The following is a 14,188-nucleotide window of genomic DNA, read 5'->3' as shown; positions in this document are numbered from 1 at the left end:
CTTAAGTACATGTAAAGGGGTACTCGTCATTACGAATTCCCTGGCTACGTGATGACTTCACAGAAACCTATGGCGTTTGGTTTCAAACAACTTGTCTTATTAAATTCACTACTGGCATCAGTATGAATGTATTAAGACCTGCATCTAGAGGGTACTTTAGTGGTGCACTCTAAAATCCCACGAGCCTCTAGTGTGGTGGCTGACTGATGTAGACCAGCCTGCCACCACAGACCAGTTTCTGGCTCCCTGCAGGTTTGAACCTGCACCGTTGAGGGCAGAAACAATGTCTGCTCTTGCCGTAGGTGTTGTCCCCTCCTCCAAACAGGATGCCTAGTAATCAGAATATCAAGGTGGGAGGCTTCAAAGGCCAGATAGGGGAAAAGCCATCACCCACCCAGGGTCCAATTGGCACCAGGACAGGCAAGAAAATGAGCTATTCTGTAGGCGTGTCCACTATCAGGCTATTTACACCGCTAAGGTGGGCTACATGAAGTGAACAGAAAAAGGAGAAATCCACCATCTTGGTTTTTGGTGAGATTAGATACACTGGGTCAGGTATATGACCCCTCCACCAGAAAGTGGTCATTTAGGGGGTGTAGGCACTAAAAAGGTAGGTAGCTCATTGGCTACTAACTTACACTCCCCTTAACGCCCCATAACGGAGTATTTAGGTGGCACCCCCGACACCAAGAACTCTTATTCAACGGACACAAGAAGGATCCAGTAGTGTTAGCTTCTCTGGGTCTATAAGTCCTTGAGAGGATGTCGAAAGCGAGCTCAACCTCAATGGCGAAGAAAAACAATCTAAAGGTGGAACCGATGACCATGTTCATTACCTCAAACAGGAGGAGTCAAGGGATCTTGTGACTCTAAAGACTTCTTCAAAGAAAACAAGTTGTAAATCGTCCAAACCCAATACTGGACCCCAGGAGTATGTAGAGCATGTCGCACATACTACAAATAGTTGAGTTTCTTTCGCAACTACTGGAGTTGAAACGATCTATTAGGCCCCACAGAAAGTACTGCGAGTTGCTGAACTCAGAGCCCCCTCAGTACATGTCCAAACCCAAGTTTGGAAAACAACAATCTAACATGGAGTCGATGCCTGTGTGCATTGCCAGCTAAGGGAGGAGTCTCTATAACTCATGACTCGAGACACTTCTTTGAAAGAAATCAACTTGCAAACATTCAAAACCAACACTAGATGGCTGGAGTATGAAGAGCATGGGTATCAAAAGCAACACATGCGCCAAACATTCATTTGCAGAAGATTCCAGGACTGCGATGTGGAACATTTAAAGCATGTGACGAAACGTCAGGCATCGGAGAACTTGGAATTTGATCTGCATTATCTCGATGTGATATTGGTGCATGAGTTCAAGAAGTAACAATCAGGGCAAGAAAGTAATGAACGGACATAGTCATACAGCTTTACTTTAGATGGCTTATTAGCAGGGAACATCCATCCCTTGCAAGAGTGATCCAATACTCAAAATTTCACTCAAGTCTTAAATAAAGGAAAAGAGCCAAATCTATGGATAGCAGTCTTACAGTTTCAAGCTCAAAGTATCATGGGGAAGTCACTCTTTCGAATGTGTTGTTCTTATAAATACAGAATTACAACAGTTTTGCATATTTTGATATGTATATATGCATGTCACAAGGCTACACACACACTGCTGATGGAAAGTGAGTGAAATATGTTGGAATCAACCACTGGATTGCAGGTATAGTAAAAAAAAAAAAATTGAGTATGGATCTGCATCAGATTCATGAGGCAAAAGAGAAAGTTGCTTGCCTGTAATAATGGCTTTTACAACTTGGTATATATTATAGATGACTATGCTTTACGTACTGCTGCCATGGAACTAGCATGGACTGCTACAAGAGGGCTGTGGATTTTATGTAATGAAGCTCAGGTGGGAAATAATACATGTAAGTGGAACAGATACTGAGGGATACTACGTACCGTTGATGACTTCCTGCCGCTTCACTTCACTTTTCTTCAGTCTGAGGAGGGTCTCGGCGTCGACGAGTTCGCGCCAGTTTGGCGGGTCACTCTCCAACTCCGAAACACGCGGCTCAGTCTCCTCAGACTGGGGAGACAGAAAGGACTGCTGGGGATCTCCTCCAACACTCCCTCCAGGCTCAGGGCTACAAAGAAAAAGGAGAATATGCAAAGTTGAAGATTTAATGAAAAGTCTTATCAAGGACAAAGTTATCAAAATGGCAGCCAATATTTGTCAAGCTTGATTAAAGCCTGGATTCACCAAGAGAAGAAACTGTCAGAAAAAAACCCACAAAAAAGACCTGTTCTTGTGTGATCCACACCTTATTGTGATTCACACCTTGTTGTGACCTGCAGGTGTGGTCCATATGCCACAATGTCCCCCTTTGGGACTCGCACATTAATAAGACCTTCTAGTGGAGCAAATCCCAATGGGATACACGTTTTCCAAGGACCTCCTTTTGGCACCTGCATTAAAGTATAATCTTCCATGGTGGTGAACACATTAATAAGATGCTTTGGAACACCCACACCCACTGGGTAGCTTTAAGTTCACCTGCACCTTACAGTAACCACCTGGTCTGACACATATTTTACTCCCACGATTAACAAACACCTTATCCTGTGGGACCCAAACCTTAGCATAACCTTGACGGTCAGAAGTATCACAGTGACGACCCAGTGTGCTCCACCTTACACTGACATGCTGCTGTGATCCATACAAATTACTATATCTACCCTGTTGTAATCCAACCATTAACAAGTTGTCCTGGGTCACACACACCTTGATGGTTCCCTCTATAATGGTGACCGTTAGGAATAGACACCTCCTACCTCACACATCAAAAGCAAGAATATTTGTACATTTATTATCATGTGTCGTATACATCAGTTTTCTCAACCTAATTTCACTAAAGTGAAAAAATCAGTGGGCCTAGAACAGAAAAAGGGCCCAAGCGAGCTAGCAGAGCAATGGTCAAACCAAAGTGGATGCTGACGTCTGAGGATATAGATTTACTAAAGAGAAGACAATGTATTTGAAAAAAGTACAGATGGGCATGCCATTGGGTTGTAGCTTGTAAAGTTATAAGGGAGGATCTATGAAGAAACAGTGAGTACAGGAACAAAGTAAAGAGGAAGAATATCGTTGAATTCAGGCAAGTGAAATGAGGAGACCAAAGACAATGCAGATGTAAAGATGTTAGAATTGGGAGAGCATGGTGTCAAAGTAGTAAAGAGGTGCTTTAGAAAAACCTGTCAATGCACAGCAGCTTAACATTTCATAGGAAGACAAGTGATGTACAGTATTACCAATGTTCCTACTACATTCTGCCAAGGTGTATAGACATTTGCAGCATACAGCACCAACAGAAATCAGAACTGCATCCCATGCTTTGGTAGGCCCTCCTTCTTCCCAGACATTCTGCAGAAACACCTACGTCAGGTTGCTGTGCTTCAGGGCAGGTTGCTGCTGCTTCTCGTGCAGGACCGTCACACTGGCTGCAGCCTCCAAGTCCACATCACTCCGGGAGCGGGGCTGCTTGCCCTTAGCCGAGCCCCGCTGTGACCGCTTCCGCTCGGGCACACGCAGGCTCTCGGAGCGCCCCAGCTTACTAGTCAGTCTGCCAAGTTCAGAGCAGGAACCCGTCACCAAAAGAAGGGAACAGCCAGTGATCAGAGGAGAGAGCATGCAATGGGTGAGAAGAGGAAAGGAAGTGATTTGGGGAGGGAAGGGAAGAGGGATTTTTTGGAAGAGTATACTACTCTCTAAGGAAACTCAATGTTATCACTATTCAAAGAAGATGTAACGAAGGATGTTTTTAAAGGTCTACCATTGGGCACACAGTAATGCAAGGACAAAAGCCTTATGAACTTCTGCCTAGAGCTGCCACAGCACTCAAGCCTTTCATTCATCAGTGTGCTGTAGAAGGGACGTGCCATCCAATGGTTAGAACATGCCTTTCTGACAATATATTAGGGTCTTACAAGGACATCAACATTATCTTTAATCATGAGCACCACACAACAATCACCAGAAGAAGACCCATTGCTCTAACATTATCACATCCATACAGAAGTCAACACAACAAATAACTGATCTGTGCACCAAATGTAAACTCAGAAGAAGGAATACATTGACTATGTACTTCATCAAATGTCACCCTAAAGAAGTTCACTGGTAAATAATGAAGCACACAAACATAAGGCAAAAGCCAGGAATCAGCCAATGAAACTTTGAAACAAGAATCATATAACTCGGAAAACCATGTTACAAAGAACACCACAACTTACAGATATAAATATAATGGCAACCAGAAAAATGAAGAACCATAATCTGCTAACAGTGCATCAAAAAAATCCAGTCTACCAAAACTGTGAAGAGACTGAAGGCCAAAAATAGACATTTTAGAAAAACAGACCAAACCAAATGTCAGCACTGCATAGGCAACAGTTTAAAGCCAAAAGCTCATACAACTACGGGTTGAAGACTGACGGGACTCATTTTCCAGCAAGATACCAAGGAAAACATCAGTGTAAGAAATTAAGTAACTAAGTACGCCAAGTTAACAACCGTATCAAACCAAGACCTTTTTCATGTGTCTTATACTAACAATGTACACAACCAGAACCCATTACAGGAGAGCTGGACAAGAGAATACTTGTCTAAAGCACAACATAAACACTTGACCAACAGAAGACCAAAACCCAACCACATCACCAACCACATGGAATTAAAGCTTGTGAGTTTCAAATGCTGTCCGAGTTCCACAGGCCAGAAAAAGACAAATATAGGGTTTTACGAGGTACTGGCAACTCCGCTGTGTATGCATTTGTGTTCAAACAATCACAAATGTATGTGATTTCACAGCAGAACTGCACCAATGTCCTCACATCAAATCAACCAAACGAAAAATGCAATTGCCACTTCAGCTCATTGGTGCAGAGAGCTAATGATCAGTACCACCTCCCGGTCAAACAGGACACTGAGAACAAAATGGTCTAATAAGTGACACACATAAAACTAATACAACAGTATGAGCCAGGAAAATGATACTTAGCTGTCGCAGCGGAAATTATGATATGCTCGGCCTTTCACCCCTTCCTCAGCTCAGAATCCACATGCAATTCCGTCTTTCCACATCCAAACAGAAAGCATGCAAAAAGGATGGATTTAAGGAGAGGACACCACCAACCTTTTTTTCCTTCTGCAAACAGAGGAGCATCAGGTTAAAAAATCTGAACAGTCTGGACAGTCTACTTACTACCAGTTACAAGCACCATTTCTGCGTAGTACGCCAGGCCTATGGCGCACTGTGTTAATAAATATTAGTGTTGTCCAATCGGCTACAGTGCATCGAATATACAGTCACTCACTAAAACAGTTTACTGTACACAGCAAATAACCAGCTGTGGTGGTAACCATAAGGGCTTTGTGTGTCACAGAAATCAGGCACCCGCATGTCAGAAAAGTACTGTGCAGGACATTATTGATTGTTATGCACTGCACACTGGGCTGCACCGAAGGAAGAGTTTTGAGACTCTACCTTACCAGTTGTGCCTTACACAAACGCTTTGCAATGAGCCAAGGCAGATCAGTTACAACACAACAAATAAACTCGTACTGTATTCCTGTAACCCTAATATGGCAACAAAAGCAAAGCTGCACGCAGTTTTGGGGAGGACACAAAGCCGGGCGATATTTTGGAGACAATGAACACGGGAAAACATTAGAAAAGAGGCCACACAAAAAAGGCTGCTGGCAAGGACAACATAAAACTGTAATAGTCAAAGAGCTGAAAGAAACCCACTACACAGGCTACAGAGCAATGAGGTCAATAACACAAACAGACCACACCATGGTGGTACAAGACACAATCACCCCAGTCATCAAGGAAAAGCTACTCAAGACATTCACATGCTGATTTCACAGCCTGACCTAAGACACCAACAGACGGCTACACCTTTGCTTCAGCACACAGAAGAAATTAAGAAAATGAGTTCCCCCTCAGCCAACATCACATTCGGTCTAGAAGAATGTGGAGCCTCTGACAGTGCATAGACTTTTATTATGATTTTGAGGCAGTGATCCAACTACAGATCAGATAGGCATGTTAATGAGTGGCAGGATAGAAACAGCACAGCCAGCAGCATGAAGGCTCTCTTGGTCTCTAGGCTGGAATGGGCTGCATGAAGAGGCGTCATTCACAGTGAAGTGCCAGGTATTAGAGACCCTATGTAGGCCGGTTGCCGCCCTACAAGAGGCACTTTGTGAGGTGAAAACTCACAAACTATGTTGCTGCCAAACTGTAAGACTAAAAGTTCAGAAATGCCTGGATTGGTCATAGCAATATAATGTTGGGAGGGCACCAAACCCGTATGTGAACAAGCACTAGAACTATTAACAAGGGTCAACACAGACCCAACATAGAGGATGTGGCAGTGAAAAGGGGCGAACTAACATAGCTAGGGCAAACTAACATGGCTAGGGCAGTGTTTGGGCAATGAGAAGTTGGAATGCGGAACACCCTTATATTGTTTTGGCATCAGGGGTATCTTAAGGAGATCAAACAAAGGAAACAGGTTGAAGCAGGACAGGCTGGAGAAGGAGGCCAGAGGTAGAAACAATTGCTTTGTTCACTACAATGTTCGCAGATCTCCGCATTCCTAAGACTCATGCACAAAGCAATAACACAAGCAAGGGCACGCGAACAAAGAACAGCACATGCAGGGTAAAGGAAGGCACAGAGACTGTGAGCATGGGTACGAGTGGTATCGGTCTTAACGAGGGCTCGAAAGTGAGCCAGCGCGGTTGCCTGCTCATCAATGCAGTCAGCAATTTCTTCAAATGCCCTAGTTTAATAGCACTGCCAAGGAAAGCACAGGTTGGGTGCACAGACACCCTTTCATTCCCACCTGGAGCTTTCTTCTATTATGTTTTCTCCATTTCCAGAACTCCTTCCACTGCCTGCAGGATTTACTTGCACTCTCATTTCAGTGACATTTCCTTTTTACTCTTTCACCCTTTACGAGAGACACCTAGATACAAGACATCAATGACAGCTTCCAAGTTCTGTGCGCGCAGAGTGCTAACAGCCTGGGATGGTTCCTCACGGGTTGAGGACCAGTTTTTTTCATTAACAATTATGGTGGTTAACTAGGCGTCTCTGGCAGGCTGGAGATCAGGGCTTCCATGCACGTCAGTGCTGATGAGAGCAGACTGGTAGGATGGGAGTCCTACGTGTCATGGCGAGCAGACCACGACGTCCCGACACCGCTTCATTAATCAGGGGTGATAGGCTGGGAGCACTAGCACTGTACGTCATGTTTAACAAGTGATGAAAGAGCAAGCAGGGATAACAAGAAGCACTGGCAAAGCCAATAGGTCTACCTTTATAAAGCAGGTGCTGAGCAATTGCCTTTGAAAATGTTAATCATTAAAACATTTTTATTTTTTTTTAAAGAAAAAACATTTCAACATACTGGAGAAAAAACAAACATATCCCAGGTATCTCAAAATTATACAATAAATGATATGCTTTAAATCTTTATAAAGGTCATGGTTTGTTTTTCAAACACTTTAACTCATGAAACTGAACAGAAATCGAAAGAATAAGGAAGTGTCAGAATGTAAATGGAAACACTTGCCAAAGTCTAGTTTAATTTTCACAGGATTCAGCCACTTGGTCTACTGTACTAGCACTGGGAGCAGATTTATTAAGATACAGGAGACGTTTTATGCTATGTATACCTTTGGTCTCAAATACCAGCTGAGAGAATCCAGAAGATGACCCTCACACAGCCTTATAAAATCCTTTGTATGTTAAAGCTTGGCTTTCATGCAATAAATGGAATGTGGAATGGAGGAGATGAAACAAAACCAACTCTTAAAATACGCCCATAAGCTATAGGCAAGCAAATGTATCCCATTTGCAATGCAAGAGTGGCGCAACACAATTCCTTGAGAGGTTTCAGTGCAGATTTGAGGGGGTGAAGCACCACGCAAGAGGGAGAGCCAGAAAACGCATGCACTCATGGCGTGCTAAATGAAGAAAATGTTGCATACCTGTAAGCATCTGGCATGTAGTGCTGTAGATTCACATGCTGTACATACTCCTGCAATATAATTTTGGGTTTGGACATGTGTAACTTGTTTTTCTTAGAAAAAGTCTTAGACTCACAAAGTATGGTGACTTCAACTACTGCTGGTAATATGCATGAACACATGTTCAAATAATAGATTGTTTCTCTACAAGGAGGACGGATATGGGAATGGGGAGCAGAGATACAGAATGAGATGACCATGCAAGAAAAATACAGAAAGAAGATCTTGTTCAACAACCAAAAGCTTGCGGGGAGGAGGATTGGCACATGTCAATCTACAGCACTACATGCCAGGAACAGATGGCCACAGGGTAACATTTTTCGTTTGTGACATGCGTCGCTGTAGATACAGATGCTGTGAATAGACTAATGCAGTCCTTCCCTAAGCGGTGGCTAGCCAGAGGACATTGCTGATGTCTAAAAAGTGCACAGAGGAGGGGGCGTGGCTAGCAGCCGATCATGGCGGCAGCATAAGGGACGAGCTCCGCGGCTGAAGCGGCCTCTTCGCCGATCCGACACAAAATCCGTTACAACTTCAAGCCCCAAAGGCAGGCACCGGATCCCAGGACCGGGCGGAGTGAGCAGCGACAAGCAGCGAGAAAATCCGACGTCAGTAGCCAAAGATACGTCGAAGCCTCCGACCGGCCTGCCAACACCTCCAGAGCCGGGACCTTCCTTGGCTTTTCACCCCGCCGGAAGTGCATCCTGACCGGAGAACTTGGACCGGAAGTGCCCGCGCGGCGGTGGCCTCAACAATTCGACCAAACCTCAGGAGGTCGGAGACGGCGGCTCAGGCAAATCAAGGAAGCAGTGCCCAAGGGGGGGACCGCTGGAATCCTGACAGCATCGGAGGTCGTCTCCTAAAGTGCCGGGAGCCTGGGCATCGACAACGGAGTGAGTACCCGCCATCTTGTGACCTGATCGTCGCTACGCACTTGGCGACCTACGGAGCACCTCCCGCCCCGAAGAAGCTCGCCCGACCTGTTCGCTGCTGTATCGGACTGGTCTGGGGGCCTGCACTGATCCCTACATCCTGGCGCGTAGGGGCACGAGGAGCACAACCTTCGGCGGCATGGCGGGGAAGGGCCCTAAGGGCGGCGTGACACAGACTCGCATAGATCGCTTCACCTCCGACAAGCCCGCCGGATCCCCGGCAGGGAAGGAACAGACCGGTAAAACAGCCGACTCCCCTGGGGGAAAAAAGGCCACGCTGGACGACGTCATGGTAGCATTGGCACAACTGCAAACAACTGTTGGCGGAATCTCCACGGACGTCACCCTACTTAGAGCAGACCTCCACAAAATGTCGGAGAAGGTCAAGAGTATGGAGGTGATCACAAAATCACTGGTGGAAGACGTCGCGGAACTCCAGCGAGAAATGGGGAAGATGGCGCAGGACAATAGAATGCTCAGGGAGAAGCTGGATGAGCAGGAGGGGCGTTCCAGGCGCAACAATATCCGCATTATAGGGGTACCGGAATCGGAAGGCGTGAAGGCGATGGATCTCTTTGTAGAGAACCTGATCACCAACGAACTAAAGCCAAAGGGACTGTCCAACTTCTTTTCGGTGGAGAGGGCCCATCGAGTCCCGGGTGGCCAACCGAAGCCAGGGGCTAACCCGCGACCCATAGTGGCACGTCTGTTTAACTTCCGTGACCGGGACACAATCCTACAGGCAGCCAGGTCCTCCCCTCCCCTCAAGATCCAGAACGCCACCATTGCCATCTTCCCCGACTACACCGCGGAAGTCGCCCGTCGGCGACGCACGTTTTTCGACGTGAAAAAGGAACTGAGGTCCAGGGAATTGCCGTATTCCATGTTATTCCCCGCAAGACTACGGGTGGTAGCGGAGAACAAAACCTGGTTCTTCGACTGCCCCGAAAACGTGCAAGAATGGCTCGAGGGATGGAGACCGGGTCAGAACCACAGACGAACGAATCGCTCCAGAAAGGATCGGGCCGACGGCCATCGCAGAGACTCGCAGGCCTCCGGCGGGAGGCCGGACAACAGTGACTCTTTGGGAGCTGAGGGCGGCGTGGACGAGACTGAGGAACAATGAAAGCTTGGGGACAATTCATTCATACTTCAGTATTGAGACTATTAAGCTGTGAAGCGCTTCCCGCCATTGGACACTGGGTGAAGGGCCTCCGGGGGTCTGAATGAGAGACTGCCGGCTGCGGAGAGTCCCTCACCCCAACGCGCAAGTACACTGGTTTGGGGATGGGATATGCACTCTGCTAAGTTGGGGGGGCGGGCAGTTTTGAGTCCGTGTAGCAGGGGGGCAGGGAGGGGGGAAGAGTTGAAAAAGTTTTTTCTATGGGACTTTTTGGTCCTACAAGTTTATGTTCTATGCACACTTAAGTATCTAGGCATGTTCTATGTAACCAAGAAATACTGGCACACTCGGGGCGCAGGGAGGTCTGATTGGGAGTCTAGCAATGGCTGCAACAGATAGCCCAACCACGAAGAACTCACTGATTGTCATGTCCTGGAACGTGAGGGGCCTGGGGGATAAGATCAAGCGAGGGCTAGTGCTACAGGGGATAAGGAGACGGGGCCCGGCTCTCATTCTCCTGCAGGAGACACACTTGTCGGGAGCAGCCACGAAGGCCCTGGATAGGAGAGGCTATCATATGGTAGTGCATGCGGAGTTCACCTCGGGGTCCCGTGGTACCGGCATCCTGCAGAAAAAATCTTCCAAGTTCATCGTCAAGTCTACAGCAATGGATGACCATGGCAGATTCGCGGCAGTGCATGGCCAGTGGGAGGGGAAGCTCTTTAATATAGTTTCTGTTTATATCCCACCAGCACTACACTCTGAGGCCTTGCCGGATCTGGGCAAATTCCTGCTAACACTCCCTGATGGGGAACTACTACTAGGTGGGGATTTCAACATGGCACTCACAAACTCAGAAGACCGCTTTCCCCCACGTGCGCACGCAGATGGGCCCAACAGGCTCCAGACATTCTTGACTGCACAGGGGTTGGTGGATGTCTGGCGCGCTCTGCACCCTACTCAGCAACAATACACATACTACTCGGCCACACACAATAGCCTGTCCAGGATAGACTACATCTTCACTTTGATTAATGGTCACCTTACGATAGCCGAAGCCGAGATACTACCACGGGGGGTCTCCGATCACTCGCCACTCACATTGACACTCACCACTTCGACCAGGGCGCGGCGCAGATTATTCCCGATTTTCCCGGGCTACCTCAAAGTGCCCCGGATTAACAGGGATCTTAAGAAGGTAACCCAACAGTACTTCGAAGAAAACCAATCCTCGGTGGCCTCCCCCTCCATACTGTGGGAGGCGTATAAAACAGTGTTCCGGGGTCAGGCCATAGCAGTGATAGCGAATCACAAAAAGACGCACAGGCGGGAGGCCCTCGAGATAGAACTAGGCCTAGAGCGGGCCAACACGGCCCATATGGCGAACCCCTCTGACGACACGCTTCACGAACTCCAGATCCACCAGCACCGCCTCACAGATCACATGCGCAGGGTCACGATGTCGGACATTGCGGCTACACAGCACAGGGTATACGATATTGGAGACAAGGCCAGTAAATTGCTGGCATGGTTAGACAAAAGACAGGGGGGGGGGAAGAACATCTTGCAGATTATGGACCCACAGGGCAACAACCACACCCGCCCCGATGAGATAGTAAACGTCCTCGCCGATTATTTCGCCTCAGTCTACACCCCAGAGATAGTGGTAGAGGAGGGGGAGGTGCAGACTGCCCTTGACCATGTTCCCTTGCCAGAGCTGACACCTGAGATGTCCGAGGACATAGATGCACCTCTCACGGTGGAGGAGATCCAGATGGCCATAGGCGCCCTTCATCCAGGCAAAGCGATGGGCCCCAGCGGGATACCGATTGAGTGGTTGAAAGTCATGGCCGAATCCTTAAGCACACCCCTACTCAATATGTACGAGGAATCTAGAACACAGGGAACGCTGCCGCTCGATCAGCGGATGGCTACTATTGTGGCGATACCGAAGCCAGGTAAGCCCCCCAACGAATGCACCTCATATAGGCCGATCTCCCTTTTGAACCCGGAGGCCAAAATTATTGCCAAAGTGTTGGCGAACAGGATCTTGCCAACTCTGTCACACCTGATCCACCCGGACCAGTCCGGATTCATGCCACACCGCAGCACTGCTTTAAATCTCCGCAGGGTGCATGGCGTGTTGGCGCGAGTTCCACTACTGCAAGAACCGGCTGCCATCCTCTCCTTAGACGCCAAGATGGCGTTTGATATGGTGGAATGGAGCTACCTTTTTGCAGTACTCACGCGTATGGGTTTTGGCCCGGTGTTCCTTTCCTGGATACGAATGCTGTACAAGGACCCGGTGGCGCAGGTGACGGCCAACGGCCATATTTCAAACACCTTCCCCCTAGGCAGAGGCACTCGACAGGGCTGCCCGCTTTCACCCGTGCTCTTCGCCTTAGTTTTAGAACCACTGGCGGTTACGATTCGTACCACCCAACTCCTGAAAGGGATACAATGGACCCCGTTATGGGAGGACAGAGTGTCCCTCTACGCAGACGACATGCTGATCTATCTCACAGACCTGGAAGAGAGTCTCCCTAACCTCCTGGCTCTATGTACGGCGGCTCATGGGCGAATCTCGGGGTACACCATCAACTGGGCTAAGTCCACCATTTTTGAACTGCGAGGCCCACTCCCGCCTCTCCCGGATTCCTGCCCACTGGAACTGGCCCACACGTCATTTAAATACCTGGGGATTCATATCACCCGTAACGAGGCAGATCTCACGCCTCAACCTACTACCCCCCTTAGCTCGTCTCCGAGGAGACGTGCGACACTGGAAGGATCTCCCCCTAACACTCCTTGGCCGTGCAGCGCTATTTAAAATGATGGCTCTGCCGCGCTTCCTATATGTGCTGGAGAACGCCCCGTATCTGGTGCCGGATGGCTACCTCCAGAAAATAACGGCGCAAATCTCGGGCCTGTTATGGGGCAACCAGCCAGCCCGCATTTCCCACACTAAACTGAACAGGGGGTGGTACGACGGGGGCATCGCCCTCCCGAATGTACAGTTGTACTACTGGGCGGCCCAACTCAAAATCCTTAACCAATGGATACATGCCCCGCAGGAAGACCCAGCGTACAAGGCCGACAGGGCACAACTGGGTGCCAACACCTTATTGGCCCCACTGTATCACCGTGGAGTGGCGGCAAAACTCACGGGGCCTACGAAACACACAGTCCGCATATGGTACAAGGCGCAGGCAAAGTTGAAGTGGGATGGAGTCATAACGAAACTTACACCCCTGTGGGACACAAAGGCGTTGGGCCATTTGCGGCGCTCCAAGGGCTTCGCACAATGGGACAGCATCGGCATCTCCACGGTGGGGGACATGTGGACGAGGGAAGGAGTGATCTCATTTGCCACTTTGCAGGACCAATATGAGTTGGGGAACACAGAGCTCTACAGATACATCCAGGTCCGACACGCACTACAGGCAGCGATCTCACCAGACGCACCCCTGCCCGAATCCTCCCCTCTGGAGGATCGGCTACTTACTGACTTCATGCAAGAAGGGGCGACATCGCTGACATACCGCAAGCTGATTAACAATATGCCTGATCCACTGGGGAAACTGAAGGACAAATGGATGGCGGAAGTGGGTAACCTGGATGAAAATGACTGGAACGCAGCCATGGCATCCCCCCGTGAAGCAGGCATATCATCTAAATTTCGCCTAGTGCAGCTAAAATTTCTTCACAGAATCTACTACACCCGTACATTACTTCACAAACTGCACAGGGCGGATCATCCATATTGCCTTAGGGGCTGCGGGGCAGAAGGGACCTTCATACACACGGTGTGGGAATGTCCATTGTTAGTCGGCTACTGGCAACGGGTAATACGCACGATGGCCCAAGCTCTTCATACCACCCTCACCCTGGACGCACGGCTCTGTCTGCTAAACATCTGGGAGCCGACAGACCTCACCTTTCATGCAAGAACCTGGGTCACAGTGGGGATGGTAACAGCGAAACGGGACATAGCACAGAAGTGGGGGTCGGCTGATCTCCCC

At 48.4% G+C, this 14,188-nt stretch overlaps 1 protein-coding gene across 7 annotated transcripts in view; it reads right to left on the bottom strand.

Annotated features, from left to right (window-relative positions):
* The window catches only part of ARHGEF1 (Rho guanine nucleotide exchange factor 1), a 520,185-nt gene that overhangs the window by 113,056 nt on the left and 392,941 nt on the right, over window positions 1–14,188 (bottom strand). For 4 of the 7 annotated variants that reach the window (XM_086933027.1, XM_086933029.1, XM_086933026.1 and 1 more), the window contains 2 exons: window positions 3,448–3,630; window positions 1,970–2,154 (listed from right to left, as the gene is read on the bottom strand). In XM_086933027.1, the coding sequence (XP_086789153.1) occupies window positions 1,970–2,154; window positions 3,448–3,630 (368 nt within the window). The remainder of the gene's footprint in view (window positions 1–1,969; window positions 2,155–3,447; window positions 3,631–14,188) is intronic. The other 3 variants (XM_086933031.1, XM_086933030.1, XM_086933032.1) reach the window with 1 other exon arrangement.

The sequence above is a fragment of the Lissotriton vulgaris genome, chromosome 7 (assembly GCF_964263255.1).
Source record: "Lissotriton vulgaris chromosome 7, aLisVul1.2, whole genome shotgun sequence".
Classification (NCBI taxonomy): Eukaryota; Metazoa; Chordata; class Amphibia; order Caudata; family Salamandridae; genus Lissotriton; species Lissotriton vulgaris.
This window is presented reverse-complemented; position numbering and strand designations above follow the sequence as displayed.